Raw genomic sequence first — 15,927 nt, 5'->3', positions numbered from 1 at the left:
TTCATGCCACTGCACTGGGGGTTTCCTCTGCTAGGAAGTCTTCCCTGCTCACCCAGCCCGTGGGCCAGCATCGCTTCTGTATCCAGCTGCCCCACAGGCTTGGGTCTGCTAGAGAGGCCGCATGGGAGAGTTGGGGGGAACGTGGACTTTGGGGCTGCACAGCCCTGGGTTTGAATCCTGGCTTAGAAGCAGTGTGACAGGTGATTTTAAAAATAAAAAAAGTTATTTAAAAATAAGGTGAAAGTATTAAATGTTCAAATAGAGTTATTGGACATGTAAGGAAACTCTTTGGGCTTGACCCTGGGGGTAGTCTGGATTGGGGGTAATGGAAATCAACTTCTCGAAGCTCTGGTTAGGGGAGAACTGAACATCCCCAGCTCACAGAATGTGAGGCTGCAAAAGGACTCTGGGAGTTTGTCTCCTCCTGCCCCCTCCTGCAGTGTTCTGGCCAAGAGTGTCACCCGTCCACATGACAGGTTAGCCACAGAGCTGGGGCACAGACAGGCGGAGGACTCTAGACTCTCAGGCCAGGGGTGTTAAAGAGTCTTTTCAAAGAAGAAGTGCAAGTTCCTGGGGAGGCAGGGAATTCGTAAACACAACTCAGTGAGAAACAAACACAGCTGACATCATGAAAAGGATGTGGTTTTGGTAAGGACCAATTCATAAAGGCACAAACTCCCTGAGATTACAAGGGGATTACGAGGGTAGTTAGGGGTCCATAGGCTGGGAAAAGCTGCTGGGAGGGAAGGTGGGGGCAGGATGGGGGGTGACTGACAGTGGCCTCTCACATCCGCATCGTGTTAGGTTTAGTAAAGTGCTAAGTCAGTGGTGCTAAGCAGCTCCTGGTTTAGCTTCTCACTGGAATAAGATTTAAAACCAGTGGGACCACGGGCTGCTGGCTGCTGGGGATGCAGCAGTGACAGCCTTCCTAAACGGGGGGGCTTCATGGAGGAGGATGGTGGCAGCAGCCTTGCCGCAATCCCCAGGACAAAAGGCTAAGTTTGAAGGAAGGACGCTTCTTCACAGGTGGGCACTGTCCCTGCCACACCCTGCTTAGAAGCCGTGGATTCCTGTCACTGTATCTCTAACTTCTATCAGATCCTAATAGAGAAAAATCCCCTGAAGGCTTGTCAGGTGGAATCAAAATGAAATATGTCTGGGGAGCAGGAAAGGGCAGACTTGCTGCCAATACGTGGAAGTTCAAGAAGGCAGATATCAGCTCAGTGAAGCAAAGAGCTTGTAGTAATCAGAGCTGCTTATAATTGAAAGGGGCTTCATTGATTCGCTCATTCACACATTCAGCAAATGTTTATTAAGCTTCTGTTGTGTGCCGCTACCGAGCTGGGTGCTGAGGAGATGATGGTAAGAGAAACAGCATCTCCTTTTCAGAGGCTCATCTGGGCCAGTGTTGAAGACAATCAAACAAAAACAGTGACATGTGACCCTATGATGGGGTAAGGGAGATGCTAGGGGAGCACGTGTCAGGAACATCTAACCTATCGAGGGTAGCCAAAGACAGCTTCCTAAAGTAGGGAACGTTTAAAGTGAGACCTGAGGGATGAGTTAGCCAGATGAGGAGACAGGAAGAGGGGTCGGGTGGGGGATGGAGAGAACAGCATGTACAAATGCCCATGGGTTGGAGAGAGTCATTTTCACTTGAGGACGCAAATGCAATGGAGTTAGGCTGGAACGGAGTGCCTGTGTTTGCTGCTAGCGGAAGCATCTTGGTAGAGGTTTGGCATGGGATGAGGGAGAGGGTCTGCAAGCACTTGATGGGGTGGTGGAAGTCGGGACCGTGTTATTATTTGGCCTCTTCTGTCCCTAGATGCTTGGTTTTGAGTCTGCTGAGTCCCTGAGTTCAGCATGCTTGAGTCTCACTAGTGTGCTGCCTTCTCCAAAGCCAGTGATGACAGGAAAAGTTGGGATTTCTGGGGCCCTTGCTGGGAGCCCACTCTGCCAGACACTTCACAGGTGTTATCTTATTTCGCTCTCACTATCCTCTATTTGGGTAATGTGATTAGTCCAACTTTATAGATGGAGAACACAAGGCTTCCTGACGTTAGGTAATTTTAATTGACTCAAGGCCACATAGCTGGCTCTGTAGAACTGGGACTCAAACCCAGGTCTGTCCAACCTGAATCCCAGGTGCCTAACCACTTCCCTCTGCCTGGGGCCTCCCCAATGGAGGGCAGGCGGTGGGTACCATCCATCCTTCTGTCCATCCTCCCAGCACCATCTCCTTCAGGACTCTGTCATATGTCTCCTTGAGAAGAGGCAGCTCCTTTGGGGAAGGCAAGTTGCAAGGCAGAAGCAGGGGATGGGTTTTTAAATCAGCATTAAAAAAATGCTTGACAAGCCTCATGTTTTGCTTTCCTTGTAGGTGGTAAGGATCAATTTCCCAAAGAAAAAAATCAATCAGTTGGAATGTGTCTTTCTGGAGAAAGCCTGGCATCTGTCAAATGGGGAAAAAAAGACCCAGAAAAAGATTTTCTTGGGTGGTGTGCGGGGGGTTGCTGACTCAGGCCGTATGCTCCAACATCATTAACAAGTTGAAAAGCTGTTGCTCCTTGCAGGGATACAGTATTGGTGGTTCGAACAGCTTGGCCGAGAAAATCCTTTACAAAGCAAGGAAGGCTGGGGTACCAGGAGCGGGCCACGAGCAGACCTGGGGCCCGAAGCATCGATTAAGGGAATTGACTGCAACGCTGGAGCTTTTTTCAGGCCCAGTGGTTGGATGTGATTGCTCTATGTGGAAACCTAATAGGAATGTTCTGACAAGTTGACAATTTTAATTGATAAACAATTATTAACAGTTAAGCCATGTTGAGGTGAGGCAGGCTGATACCTTGTGGTGATTAGTAGCGTTGCAAAGGAGGTCCTCAGGGGAGTTTGTAATCTGACACTGGCATTTGATCTCAGAGGGCCCCCAGGGCTTCAGACTGGGGAGGCCAGACCCTAGGCTTTGATGGAGAGTCACTGGAATTTTTCTAAAGAGCATTTTGCCATCTAGGGATTTGGGGCTCAGCATTGCCCTGGTCTCATAGCTTAATTATGTATTCACCTCCAGCCAGATGGGCATGGCCCACGTTAGTACAATTAGGGCCCTGATGAGGAGAGAGGGAGCCTCTGCCGATTCAGATACTCATTTGTTCAGCATGTATGAATATTTATTGAACACCTGCCATGTGCTGGGCATCATGCTAGGTGCTGGGACAAAGCCCATTCCTTGCCTTCATGGAGGTATGGAAGACAGACAAATAGTAGGGGCTCACTCACAACCTGAAGTTCCACTGCCGAAGGTGAGAGGGAAGCAGTCAGGGAGTGGAAGGCTGGCGAAGTGAGCGGCCTGATGAAGGAGACTGAAGGAGTCACGCAGACAAGTGTCACTTTCTCTGTGAAGCTCTTCCTACGTCTTCCCCTGTCCTCGACATGTGGAAGAAGTGTCTACTCTCTCAGGGCCCATCCTGCACTCTGAACTGGCTATGATTTCAGCACCAGTAATGTTCCAGTGCCCTTGCTCGCTGGCTCACCACTCACTGGCTCACTCACCCGTCTGCTCACTCACTCACTCACCCACCCGCACACTCACTCACCTACCTACCCACTCACCCACCTGCACGCTCACTCGTCTACCTACCCACTCACCCACCCACACGCTCGCTCACCTACCTACCCACTCACTCACCCTACTGCACGCTCGCTCACCTACCTACCCACTCACCCATGCACATGCTCGCTCACCTACCTACCCACTCACCCACCCGCACGCTCGCTCGCCTACCTACCCACTCACCCACCTGCACACCCGCTCGTCTACCTACCCACTCACCCACCCACATGCTCACTCACCTACCTACCCACTCACCCACGCGCATGCTCGCTCACCTACCTACCCACTCACCCCCCCGCTCGCCTACCTACCCACTCACCCACCCACCCGCACGCTTACTCGCCTACCTACCCACTCACCCACCCGCACGCTTGCTCGCCCACTCACCCACCCACCCAGTGGCTCACTTACTCATTCAGGTGCTATCTCCCTTTCCTGCCATCAGGCTGTTTATACCACAAAAGAAGGAACTGTGACTTATTTGCTTATGGTATTCCAGCACAGCATGTGGCACATAGTAAGTGCTTAATAAGTGCTTTTGGAGTGAGTGATTGCTCAGAGGAATGAATGACTTTGAAAAAAAAGTGAGGTTCCCATGTGCCAGGCATTGTTCTAAGCAGTTTACAAGTGTTAATGATTTAATCTTGCATTTAATTTTTGAGGTAAGGGACCATTGTCCATATTTCGCAGGTGAAAAAAACTGAAGGAGGTTAAATAACTTGCCTGCGTAATCCGCTGCTTACAACTGGGAAGCAGCAGAATCGAAACTTGAGTCCAGACAGCCTGGCTCCCAGTCTGTTCTCTGACCTTACATCCTGGCCTTTGGGAATGGAGGGCAGCCCTTGTCCCTCTTTGGACAGCTCTCTTTGGGGTGCCTGAGGGAATTCTTCCTGCGGCACTCCAGGCCCCTGCTCCTTAGGGGAAGGGTCAGAAGCAGGTAAGTGGAGGATTCACCGCCCAGAAGAACAGGAGGCAGGGCGAGGCCTGGGCCTCTCTGTATTCTGGACTCCTCTCTCTAACCCCTGCCCGCAGAACCCAGCTCACAGGAGGTGCCCAGTAAACACTGGTGGAGTGAATGCACATGTACGTGGTACTGCTTGAATGGGCAGAGGGTGCGCGGGGGCAGGGGGACCCAGGAGTGCAAGCTCAAATTTCCCCCCGTAGCACAACCATTGGGGCTCCATGAGACAAAGGGCCTGAAGGTGGGACTGGGACCTCCTTTCATTCCATGCTCCTCTTCTCTGAGGACCAGAAATGGAAAGGGCTATGTCCAGTGCTGTCCTGATAGATGATTATGGACTGTAAGTTGACCCTGAACTGTGTTTCCTTCCCCACTCCCAGTCCCAGCCCCTCTAGTTTTACCAGTGCTCCTTCCTCCCCACCCCCTCCCCGCCTAACGCATGCCATTCTATCATCCTCTGAGCTGGAAATGAGCCTAAGCGTGCTCAGGGGCCATGGTTCCCCAGCTCCCCAGCCCAGTCCTGAGAAGAGGAATATTAACGACAACAGCAACATTTTAAAAACAAAGGAACAGTTGTAACTAACCCCTGGTACTGGGTGCTTTGCATGAATTAACTCATTTACTCTGTGCAATAACCAAGTCAACAGCCATTCTACAGAAGGGGAAACTGAGGACCAGAGAGGTTGCTCAAGGACATGCAGCTAATGAGTGGCAGAGCAGGAACCTTGGCTTTTAATGCTATGCTGCCTTGAAATACAAATCAGTTAAGGGCACCACCAGATTAAAGGGGAGTGGCAGGCTGGCCGGTGGCTCACGCCTGTGATCCCAGTACTTTGGGAGGCTGAGGTGGGGGGATCACTTGAGGTCAGGAGTTCGAGACCATCCTGGCTAACATGGTGAAACCCCGTCTCTGCTAAAAATACAAAAAGATTAGCCGGGTGTGGTGGCGCTGCCTGTAATCTCAGCTACTCGGGAGGCTTAGGCAGGAGAATCACTTGAACCTGGGAGGCGGAGGTTGCAGTGAGCCGTGATCGCACCAGAGGAAGACTGCGTCTCAAAAAAAAAAAAAAAAAAACAAAAAAAAAAAAAACGGGAGAGTTTGGGGGGATGGGGAGTGACTCTGGGCCAGCTCAGCAGGTTGGGTGGGGGTCACACCCCGCAGGCCCCACTCCTGCAGCCCAGGAGAGTGTTTGGCCCTTAATGTCCTTCTGCCTTATCAGCCTTGCTGGGGAAGTGCTGCTTATTAAAACAATAATGGCCTCTTCATGTATGGGGGCCAGATGTGGCCACAGCAATGAAAAGCCAACTCTAGATGGGTGAGAGAAAGGATCAACCATTTTGATTCCTCCTGGCTGTGGAGGGGGCTGAGGGCTGGAAACTGTAAAGAACGAGTGGTACACATCAGATGAGGTGTTTTAGAACTCCCCGAGCCCCGCTACAGACACGCACAGTAATACGTACACACAATGCCGTGTGACCTTGGGCAGGGCCGAATCACTCATGCTAAGCATGTCAGCTCAGAATTGGCACTTGGGTCCACATGGATGTAGGTCATTTTATTTCCAAGCTGAATCCAGTGACAACCTGATCTGAGGCCTCTTGCCAAGAATGCTAATGGCAGACTGATCAATGTGCCTTGGAGTACTGGGAGGCTGCGTTCGGGGGTGGCTCTGGAGGCAATACGCTGGAGGATTCTGGGAGGCTACCACCCTTTCCCTGACCTCCCAGCCTTCTTAGGTCTTAGCTGAATGTCAGGCTAGTTGGCCAGGGGGTGTGGAAGTTGTCTTTATTTATCCTGACCTTTTCGTGTAAGTAATTTTTATAGTTCCATTAACTAGTAAGACCATTTGCAAACTTCCAGGCAAAATATATGACCACAGACACCTCAGGGACTTTCGGGTCATCCTGGGTGGAGGGCCAATAGAAGGGATAATTGATTCAGAGTGCTTCCATGAGCTGGGGACAGCAGATGGGGCCGCCTTTGGTTAGGGAAGGGCCAGTGTTATCTGAGCAGCTTGACTGCAGAGGAGACCCCAAGTCTGACGCACACACACCTTTGCTTGGTGCCAAGATCACCGTCCTGGGTCCTGGCCTGCTTATGCAAGCTCACCCCCTGCCCCAGGACTGATGCCCTGGCCTTCCATCTGCACCTCTGAACACGTTTGTTCCCGGGCCAAGCTCTATGCCTGCGTTTGTGGAACAAATTCCTCTCAAACTTAGCTTGAATCAGTCACTCAAAAAAGTTGGCAGTTGCTGTCATGGAGCCCTTTAGTCCCAGAGCTGGAGGGAACATTTAGATCCTGTCATCCAACCCTTTCATTTCACAGACAGACAAACAGACCCCAAGGAGGGAGGGGGATCAGCTAAGTTCTCACAGCAAGTCAGTGACAGATCTGCTGCTGGAACTTACTCATCTCACCCTGTGCAAGCAAGCTTTTGGCATCACACGTGTGGGTGCAAACCTCGGCTTGGCTCCTGGACCAGTTACAGTCCCAACCAAGAAACAGATGGCGTGTTTTTTTTCTTTTTTTTCTTTTTTTTTTTTTTTTGAGATGGAGTCTTGCTCTGTCGCCCAGGCTGGAGTGCAGTGGTGCGATCTCAGCTCACTGAAACCTCTGCTTCCCAGGTTCCAGTGATTCTCCTGCCTCAGCCTCCCGAGTAGCTGGGATTACAGGCACACACCACCATGTCTGGCTACTTTTTGTATTTTTAGTAGAGACAGGGTTTCACCATGTTGGTCAGGCTGATCTTGAACTTCTGACCTCGTGATCTGCCCACCTCAGCCTCCCAAAGTGCTGGGATTACAGGCGTGAGCCACTGTGCCTGGGCCCAGATGGCATGTTAAGGAGGATGAGTGAGGAAAGTTTAATAATAAAATGATTTATAAAGGCAGGGGAAGGGCTAAGGAAAACCAATAAGAAATGGTGCAGCATTCAGTCTAGCAATCGAGGAGAGCCACAACCACCCCTGGACTGGAAGCAATCCCTGGAACCTTTACCTGGAGGGGAGAAGGACCACCACCATCACCACCCATGGCCCAGCCTCACGTCCTGCCCGCCCTCCCATCTCTTGCTGCTATTTCCCATTGACTGAACCCATCCAGAAGCCAGAGGCCAGGAAGCCTGTTAATGTCATCCATGCAGGTCAGCTTCTCTGGGCACAGAGAAAGGTGTAGGAGAAGGAGAATGTTGTGAACAGGACAAATGGAGAATTTCTAGCATGTGTATTTGTCAGGGGCAAAAATGAGTTCTGAAACTGATTATATATAAGGCACAGATATCCAGTGTATCTGTGTTACTAGAATTTCATGGGAGGGGGTAATTAGGAAAAAAAAAGTCTAAAAAGGCTCTCATGGATAAAAGGTTAAGAAATACTGACCTAGCACATTGAGTTGCTGGCTATGTGAGTTTGCACAAGTTACTTAGCCTTTTCTGTGGTTCAGTTTCCCAACCATAAATGGAGTGGTACTAACCCCCACCTCCAGGACTCAGTGTGGCTGTGTGTACTCAATACCTGGCAAGTGCCAGGCCAAGAAAGGACTTCTCGTTTGGCCTCTTTTCTCTTTTGCACTCACCACACTGTCCTTAGTGTCTACCTGAATAAGACCGTCAACTGCAATACGAATGTTCGCTAAGTCATCCAGATTCCCTGTCCCCAGCTCCCAGGAGGAAAGAGGGGTGGAATAAAGTGCTGAGTCAGCACGCATGGCTGCTGCAAGGTTCTGCTTCCCAGCTTGACAGCCCTTGCTCCTTTGGGTAGACCTAGAGTGCCACTTTAGAAAGTAGGACTGGCATCATTTTGTATTTTCTAAGCACCTTTTTTGGCCTTGTTTTGTCATCTGGTCATCCCAGGGAGTAAGTAAATGATAGGGGAGGAAGGGGAAGAAGAGACCTTCCATGTCCCGTAGTCCTGTCTCCCACCAGACCAGAAGCCCTCTACCACAGGGGGCCGCCTCCCCCATGAAGCACCAGATAGTAAACATTTTAGACTTTGCGAAATGTCAGTCTCGGTGGCAACCCTCTCGACTCCGTCCTTGTAGTGCAAAAGCAGCCGTAGACAGTATGTAAATGACTGGGCATGGCTGTGTTCCAACAGAACTTCGTTTACAAAAATAGGCAGCCAGCTGGATCCCCCACGATTGGCAGAGTGAGCCCGCCCCTGCCCTGCCACGTGCCTGTCAGTCCTCTATCCTTTGCATGATCATGGTGTCCTGCTCCCTACCTGTACAACAGCCCTGTGAACTGCTGAACTCATTGGGATGTTAGAAAGTCTTGCCTTGGGTTAGGCGGATTATCTGCTCCCTTGTCACTTGCTCCCTTGGGTCCCTATTCTGTCTGGGACAGAATGGCTCCTACATCTCTATTGGGCTTTCAGCCTGGTCAGCTGACCTTGACCTGCCTCCACCTAGTTCTTCCTTCTCCAGGTTGAACAACCTCCTGTCCCCTACCCCATCTCACCCTCTGCCTCCCGATCCTCCTCCCTGGCTTGTCAATATCACTTGCAAGGCATGGGTACTGGGAGGAGTCGCCAACAGCCACATGTGGAGTATCTGTAATGCATGGCCCATGGGGAGATAACAGGGATGTTTCAGACCCTGGGTTTACCCTCACAAAGCTCACAAGAAAGGCATGCTTCTTTTCCCCGAGCTCAGCCTCAGAGTTCAGTCACAGAGAAGGCACCAAATCTCTGGACCTGTACCTTGGCTCAGGCTGTTTCTGGCCCCGTGGGACCACGGTGGCCAGGGGTCTTGAGGATGGTGGTGTGGGTTTCTTTTGGTCCAGACCACTACTGGTCTGGACTAACACTGAAAGGAGAAATGGTAGGAGGTCAAGTGTGCTACATCCCACCAAATGGACAACCACCCTCCGCCGAGCGCCATGGAGATCGAGAGAAAGAAAGGGCTGGTTATCCTTCCTGTGGATGGGGGGGTTCTTGTGGAAAAATCTTTCACCCTCCATCATGTTCGAATAGGGTGGCTGGAGGAACCTCTCCCTTCCTGGCTTCTTGGTGGGGCTGGATAATGGAGGCTGTGCCTGGCTTTGGTGGCCAGGTGACCCAGGGCTAGGGAGCTCAGTGGAAGTATTTCAAGCTTCCAGCTTTCTAAGGTGGTGTGCTGGAGTCAGTGTGGTCCTAGGTCAGAAGAGAAGCATCGAGGGATGTCAGCCATGGAAGGGTCCTTAAAGGCAATGTGTTCTAATGCTCTTGTTTTATGGACAAGAGCCTGAACCCAGAGAGTTGGCTCCTCACCCAGTGCCATTTCCAAAGGAATAGAGGAAAGAAAGCAGGGGTCCCTGTGATAGAAAGGGGCTGGGACTTGGGGGCCAGGAAGGGGAACCGAAGCAATGGCAGCAATCCAGGTGTGTCCTGGAGGGGGTGGGCAGGAGGACAGATTGAGGGGATTCTTAGCTGCATGGGACTTGAAACCTCATCTGGTTTAATCTTGATTTCCCAGTGAAGTTGCAGGGCCCAGAGAGGATGGTGAGTTATTGATATCACAGAGTGATGTTTGTAGACACGAATCAGGGCTGCCTGACACCAAGGCTGGATTTGTTCTGCAACCCCACACCACCATCCTCAACACCCCGATCACCCTGGTCCCACAGGGCCATAAACAGCCTGAGCCAAGGGACAGGTCTGCAGATTTGGTGACTTCTCTGTGACCAAGCTCTGAGGTTGAGCTTGGGGAAAACAAGCATGCCTTTCTCACGTGAGCTGTGGTATTCTTTCCTGGGGCAGGTGAGTGTGGGGCTCACAAGCATTGAGCACCTACTGTGTACCAGAAAGCATGAGGGCTTAAAAAGGAGGAGTGGGAAGCAGCCTGTCTACCCCAGGAGCTGGAGATCCTCAAAAGAGAGACAGTGCAGACATAGCTACCTCCCTCAGCGTGTACTGGGATGGCCTGTGCCAGAGGCTGAGGGAGTGTGTGTGAAAGCCCTAAGGTCTGGCACATAGTAGGTGCTCAGAAAGTGGTAGTGCACAGGAAGTGGCAACAAATGGCAGCAGCTGTCAGCTGTGTTAGACATCCCACAGCCCATGTGTGTATGTGTGTGTGTGAGAGAGAGAGAGATGGCAATAGCATCTCATGCTTATTGAGTACTTACTATGTGCCTATATGCCAGGCACTGGTCTAAGAACTTTGCGTGTTTTATTTCATTTAATCTTTGCAGCAACCCATAAGGTAGGCACTACTATTGTCCTCATTTTACAGATGGAAAAGCTGAGGCATGGAAGTTTAATTGTTTATTGTCCTGTAACTGTAATTGTAATTAGCAGATGTGGAATTTAAACTTAGATCATCACATTGTCTACCACCCTGGCCTTGCCTGCCAAGGCTGGAGATGGCACTGCCCTCCAGCAGCACTGTCCCCAACCAGGGATCTGTCTGCAGTTCCCTACAGACCACCCGTCGCGTGTCCAAGACCTCTGTGCAGGATGGGAGTGAGTGGAGGGTAGAAGAGGCTCGAACCTCACCAGGAGCCTGCCCTCAGGGCCGAGGAGACTCTAGTAACAACAGCAAGGTTCACACAGCATTTTCTATACCCCAGGCCCTGCTCTGGGCACTCCATCAACTCATTCAATCCTCACACAGCCTGTGAGGCCCATCCTGCCACCGTACCCCACTGAACAGATGGGGCTGACACAGAGATGGAGGCAACTCATCCAAGGCCTAGAGCTGATAAGGCGCTTGGGCCAGACCCGGCATTCTGGATGCAGTCTGTTCTCAACCCCTGCACATCCTGCTGCTAGCTGAGAAGGCTTGTGGCATGCTGGGAGGTCAGAATCAGGACTGAGGCAGGGTGGTGAGAGTGTAGTTCATATTTCTTGGTGGGGCCAGGAGAGGGTGAGTGGCTGACCCCATCACACAGCTGGTGCTGTCAGAGCCCATCCAGCCGCCCTGTCCATGACAGCAGATGGATGTGCAGCAGTGTGAAGAGGGACTTGACAAAATGCCCTGTTTAGAGTTGTAAGTTTCCAAGAAGGAGCCCAGGGTGGCAGCACCCTAACCCAGCCCCTCCCAGGCAGTCACTGGCATGGGGGTCTGTGGTCTGAAAGAGCTTAGGGGACCCACATGCTCTAGGAGCAGCAGCTGAGTAACCCCAGGTCTCTGGAGACGGGCTGCTCCAGCACCAGGGATGGCCACCGCCACCCTCCCTAGGAGACTTTCCCTGAGGCACCCTCAGCCCCTCCCCACCAGGTGTCCAAACACGCAGTGGCCCAATTGCCAAATATGGCAGTCTGAGCCTCGGGTATTTGCTATCAATATTTCATGCTTCAAACTACACTGTCTAAACAACACCTATGAAATATGAATGGATTGAGGTTTTGACAAGCAAACAGTGCAGGCAAAATACCAGGATGATGAGGAAAGGAGGGAGATGCACCTGCATCCCTGGGGTCAAGCCAAGGGACTGTGGGATGACCATCCTCCATGCATAGCACAGAAGCTGACCCCGAAGCTGCTGCCTTAACAGGGTCCTTACCAGGGTCCAGGGGCTGGATACAGGACTGAGCTGGGGTCTGTGTCTGCAGTGTGGGGGGCAGTGCTCTGCAGACTGTCCTGCTGGTCTCTGGGGCTTCGGGAAGGGACCAAGGGCAAAGGCAGCGCAGTGTGGAGCTTGCTCAGAGCACCAGAAGGCTGTTCCCTCCCAGCTTGGAGAAGGCACAGGAGGTAGGTGGATGGGCTGGGTGTCTAGGGTCAGGAGCAGGAGGCAGGCAGGTCACTGGGTGGTCTTCCTTCTCAAATTATCTGCCCTTCACCCTATCCCTAACATGTGTGGTGCTGAGCATGTTGAAGCAGCTCCTCCACCCTCTGTCTCTGGTCACCACTGACCCTCTTGTGGGCCTGTCACAGCACCCCTCTGCTGTTCCCTCTGGAATGGGCCCCACCGCCAGCCCCTGAGCCATGTGGGCGGGGGAGGATGTCCAGCCTGGGCAAAATGTGAAGTCCCCACAGCCTTGGGCTCTCTCCACCTTCAGAGGCCTCTAGCTCCAGGAGCCACCCCAAGCTCCTTCCTCCCTGACCGAGAGGCCACACACTGCACAAGGGGCCATGAACATTCAGGCCTCAGCTTCTCCAGATATAAAACAAAGGGCCAGGACATGATTTTCTCTTAAGTCTCTTTGAGACCTGACACTCGGCAGGTTCGCAAGTCACTGCTTGATTTCACCGCCCTCGGCAGAGACCCCAGGGATCCGGGTCCTGCTCTCTGCAGTCAGAAAGCAGTTGACGGTGTCAGTGAGCTAATATGACAAGCTGTAACACTGATGGGTCCAGCTGTAGAGCATGTAGGGACCTCATCCTCTCAGGGTGGGGATGAGGGAAAGGAAGCAGCTGAGGCCAGGGCTGGGAGCTGGCTGGGCTGAGGGGCTGGCATCCCATGGGGAGCCAGAGGATGGACAGTGGTGTGTCCTGGGGGCATTGACTCATATAAGCTTGTTTGGAAAGTCCAGTGGGAGCCCGGGCAGCAGGAGTGACAGTCTTGCTAGCTGCCACATGAGCAGCACATTGTGGTTCTAAGTGGAGCTGGTCCCCGGGGTCAGGGCCCACTGGGTTCTCCAACACTGGGTTAGCCGCTTCCCAGGGCTGTAAGTGAGCGGGGCTCCAGCACTGGGGAAGTGCCACAACCTCCCCAAAGCCTCCCCAAAGGCTACTTGTAGGAATGAGAAGGACGCAGGTGCTCGGGATCTCCAGACACACCACATCCCAGCCTTGCAGTGGACAGGCTGACTCCAGACCACTGACCAGTGGGGCATGTGAAATGGCTCTTCTGGGGTCTACCTTGCCTGGCACCTGGGCAAAGCTAAGGCAGCAGCTTCAGGGTCAGTTTCTGTGCTTAGGAGGGGCCAGAGGACCACACCAGTCATTAAATGAGCCTTGTTTAACCCAACAGCATCTTCCCAGTGGGCATTTAGGCCAGGCAGTGGGTGGGAGGTCACCAAAAGGGGCCATCTGCTCCCCTAGCCTAGGCCAGTACTGGGCTGAGAGAAGTCCCTTGCTTTCAGGGAAAAAAAAAAAAAACACACACACACACACACACACACACACACATCTAGATCCGGTCTAAGAAATTGACAGGGTTGATGGTAAGTGCTGATTCCCTGAGCCTTCAGACTTGGTGGAGGTGGCACATGGGGGCGTTCTGTAATCCTTCACTGATGGCTTAGATGGTGGGGCAGATCTTTCAGAAGCAAAAGATGACCTTGAGGAAATGTGGATTCTGTCAAAGAAAGAGAAAAATAATTTCCCTTCCTCAGACTGCTGTCAATCAGCCACAGCACCAGAGTGGTTGAGGGAAAGTGCCTGCCGCTGTAACCTCCCACCTCAGGAGGCTGCAGCATTCAACTGCATGATAAGAAATTGCCAGGCACTTTCTAATTACAATTATCATCATCGTGGATGTCTCTCTTAATTACTTTCTTATAATTAGCTGTTGCTTTTTTCCGCTGCATGTGTGTACTTTGCAGATTTGCTGACATTTGAGCGCCCCAAAATAGGGACATTTGGGGAGGAGGGCAGAAAGGTGGGGGGAAAAGTGAGAAGGGACCTTCTTTTCAGGCAGGCTGATACATTTTGGGGCCTTTGCAGAAGGAAACTGGGGAAAGCAGAAGATGCAAGGGACAGGTTATTTCCTAAGCAGATGGAGAAAGAGAGCAGGGGTGTGGATATAGGAGCTGAGGTTTGCGGAGGTCTCTGTTGTTAAACGTTGGAGGAAATGTTCTCGAAAAGCCAACGATGTTACCGCTTCTCCAGCTTGGGTTTCATTTTAGGAAATGAGGCTGGGGATGAAATGTACTCTTGTAGGATCCATTCTGGAGTTAATTAAATGACTCAGGTCAGGTGGAGCTTGATTTTCCCCCAAGCCAGTGATGTGTTGTGAGCATCCCTGGGCACCAGGGAGTTGTGACAAAATGGATTACGCTCCTTGACCAGATGGTTGGTTTTCACTGTTGTTCTGATTCTTCCTCTCTCTCCTCATGTCCCCTCAGCCCTGTGTACGGAGGAGTGTGTGCACGGCCGCTGCGTTTCCCCGGACACCTGCCACTGCGAGCCTGGCTGGGGAGGGCCCGACTGCTCCAGCGGTGAGTCTGGGGTTTGGGGGTCAGGAGGACCCCTGGCTCTGACTTGGTAGGGGGGTGGGTTGTGGTGTGTGCATGCTACATTTTTGTGTTGTGCTGGGCGACTTGGGATGGGCTGCCTGAGCCCGTCTGAACATCAGGGAGGAGGTGTACCTGCAGTTAAAACCTGGTGGCACTTGAGAGATGATTTGTAGGGGTCTGTGGGGGCATTGTGTGTTGTATGTTTATGGAATTGTGGGGTCATCTGGACAACTCTGACTTTTGATGGAACACCTCTAGATATGGTCTTTGATGGTTGATGTGAAATTGACACAGTGCCCAGGAGTACACACTGAGGAGGTCGCCGTTGTCTAGCCCTGGTCCCCAGGTTCACTGCTCCAAAAACTCGGTTTTGTGGATGCCCACAGAGGCTCAGGGGAACTGATTTATGAGACTGGTGGACATTTGGGATGTCTCTGTGTCCCCAAAATTAGAACAGGACACTCGTTGGGGTAGCTCCTTGTGTTCCTACATTTTTGTGGGTGGATGGTTTACCACCTCCAGGGAAGCCTTCCTACTGAGCTTGGGGTGATGTGGATGCTCTGGGGCCTGGCCCAGTAACCCACAGTGGTGTGGTGCATTGTCTCTACTGTGGGGCTGGCCACCAAGAGGGTGCGGCTTACCTGGCAGCTGTTCAGGGAATTCGCTGCCAAGAACACAGATGAAAATGAATCCTCCTTCCCCTCTGGTTTATTGCCCCCAAATATTTGCGGATGACCACCTATCCATTGGCACATTATGCAGTCAAGGGTTGGTTAATATCTTGGTCTTATTTGGTTTTCAAAGAGGCCTTGACTAAGGCTGAAGCCCAAATTTCTTCCTGCTTTGAGTTGGAGTAGAGTGTTTTTATGGTGACCTAATTAGATAAGATAGTTAGTGGTTCCACTAGGGATCTAAGCCCTATTATTTGTCCATCTTGTGGAGCCACCTCCATGTTCCCCATCTGTGTTTTGTTTTGCATAACTTGGCTTACAAGGAATCTTTGAGGAAGGAGTATCTGACTTGGATTAGGTCAGTCCTGCTGGGATGGGTCTGCCTGCTACTGCTGGATTATAATGCTGAGGGCAGCCTATTGGAGGCTGCAATACAGCCTGGGTCCCCTGGGGCCCTGAGTGTATAGAAACCGCTGATGAATGTAACTGTGTTTAGTGCTCACTCTATATCTGACCACCATAGTCTTGAAAACTCGAAGAGGAGAATGTTGGGTCCATGTGGGCCCAGTGTGGTGTTACTGCCCTTT

The 15,927-nt window shown here is 51.8% G+C and overlaps 1 protein-coding gene across 11 annotated transcripts in view; it reads left to right on the top strand.

Moving 5' to 3' along the window:
- The window catches only part of MEGF11 (multiple EGF like domains 11), a 380,349-nt gene that overhangs the window by 163,860 nt on the left and 200,562 nt on the right, over positions 1 to 15,927 (top strand). For all 11 annotated transcript variants that reach the window (XR_012091518.1, XM_073012262.1, XM_038008853.2 and 8 more), the window contains one exon: positions 14,559 to 14,651. Coding sequence is in view for 10 of the 11 variants with exons in the window: in XM_073012262.1 (XP_072868363.1) it covers positions 14,559 to 14,651 (93 nt within the window). In the remaining variant the exon portion in view is untranslated. The remainder of the gene's footprint in view (positions 1 to 14,558; positions 14,652 to 15,927) is intronic.

The sequence above is a fragment of the Chlorocebus sabaeus genome, chromosome 26 (genome assembly GCF_047675955.1).
Source record: "Chlorocebus sabaeus isolate Y175 chromosome 26, mChlSab1.0.hap1, whole genome shotgun sequence".
Taxonomy (NCBI): Eukaryota; Metazoa; Chordata; class Mammalia; order Primates; family Cercopithecidae; genus Chlorocebus; species Chlorocebus sabaeus.
The sequence above is the reverse complement of the archived record's forward strand: the minus strand, read 5'-3'. Positions and strand labels throughout refer to the sequence as shown.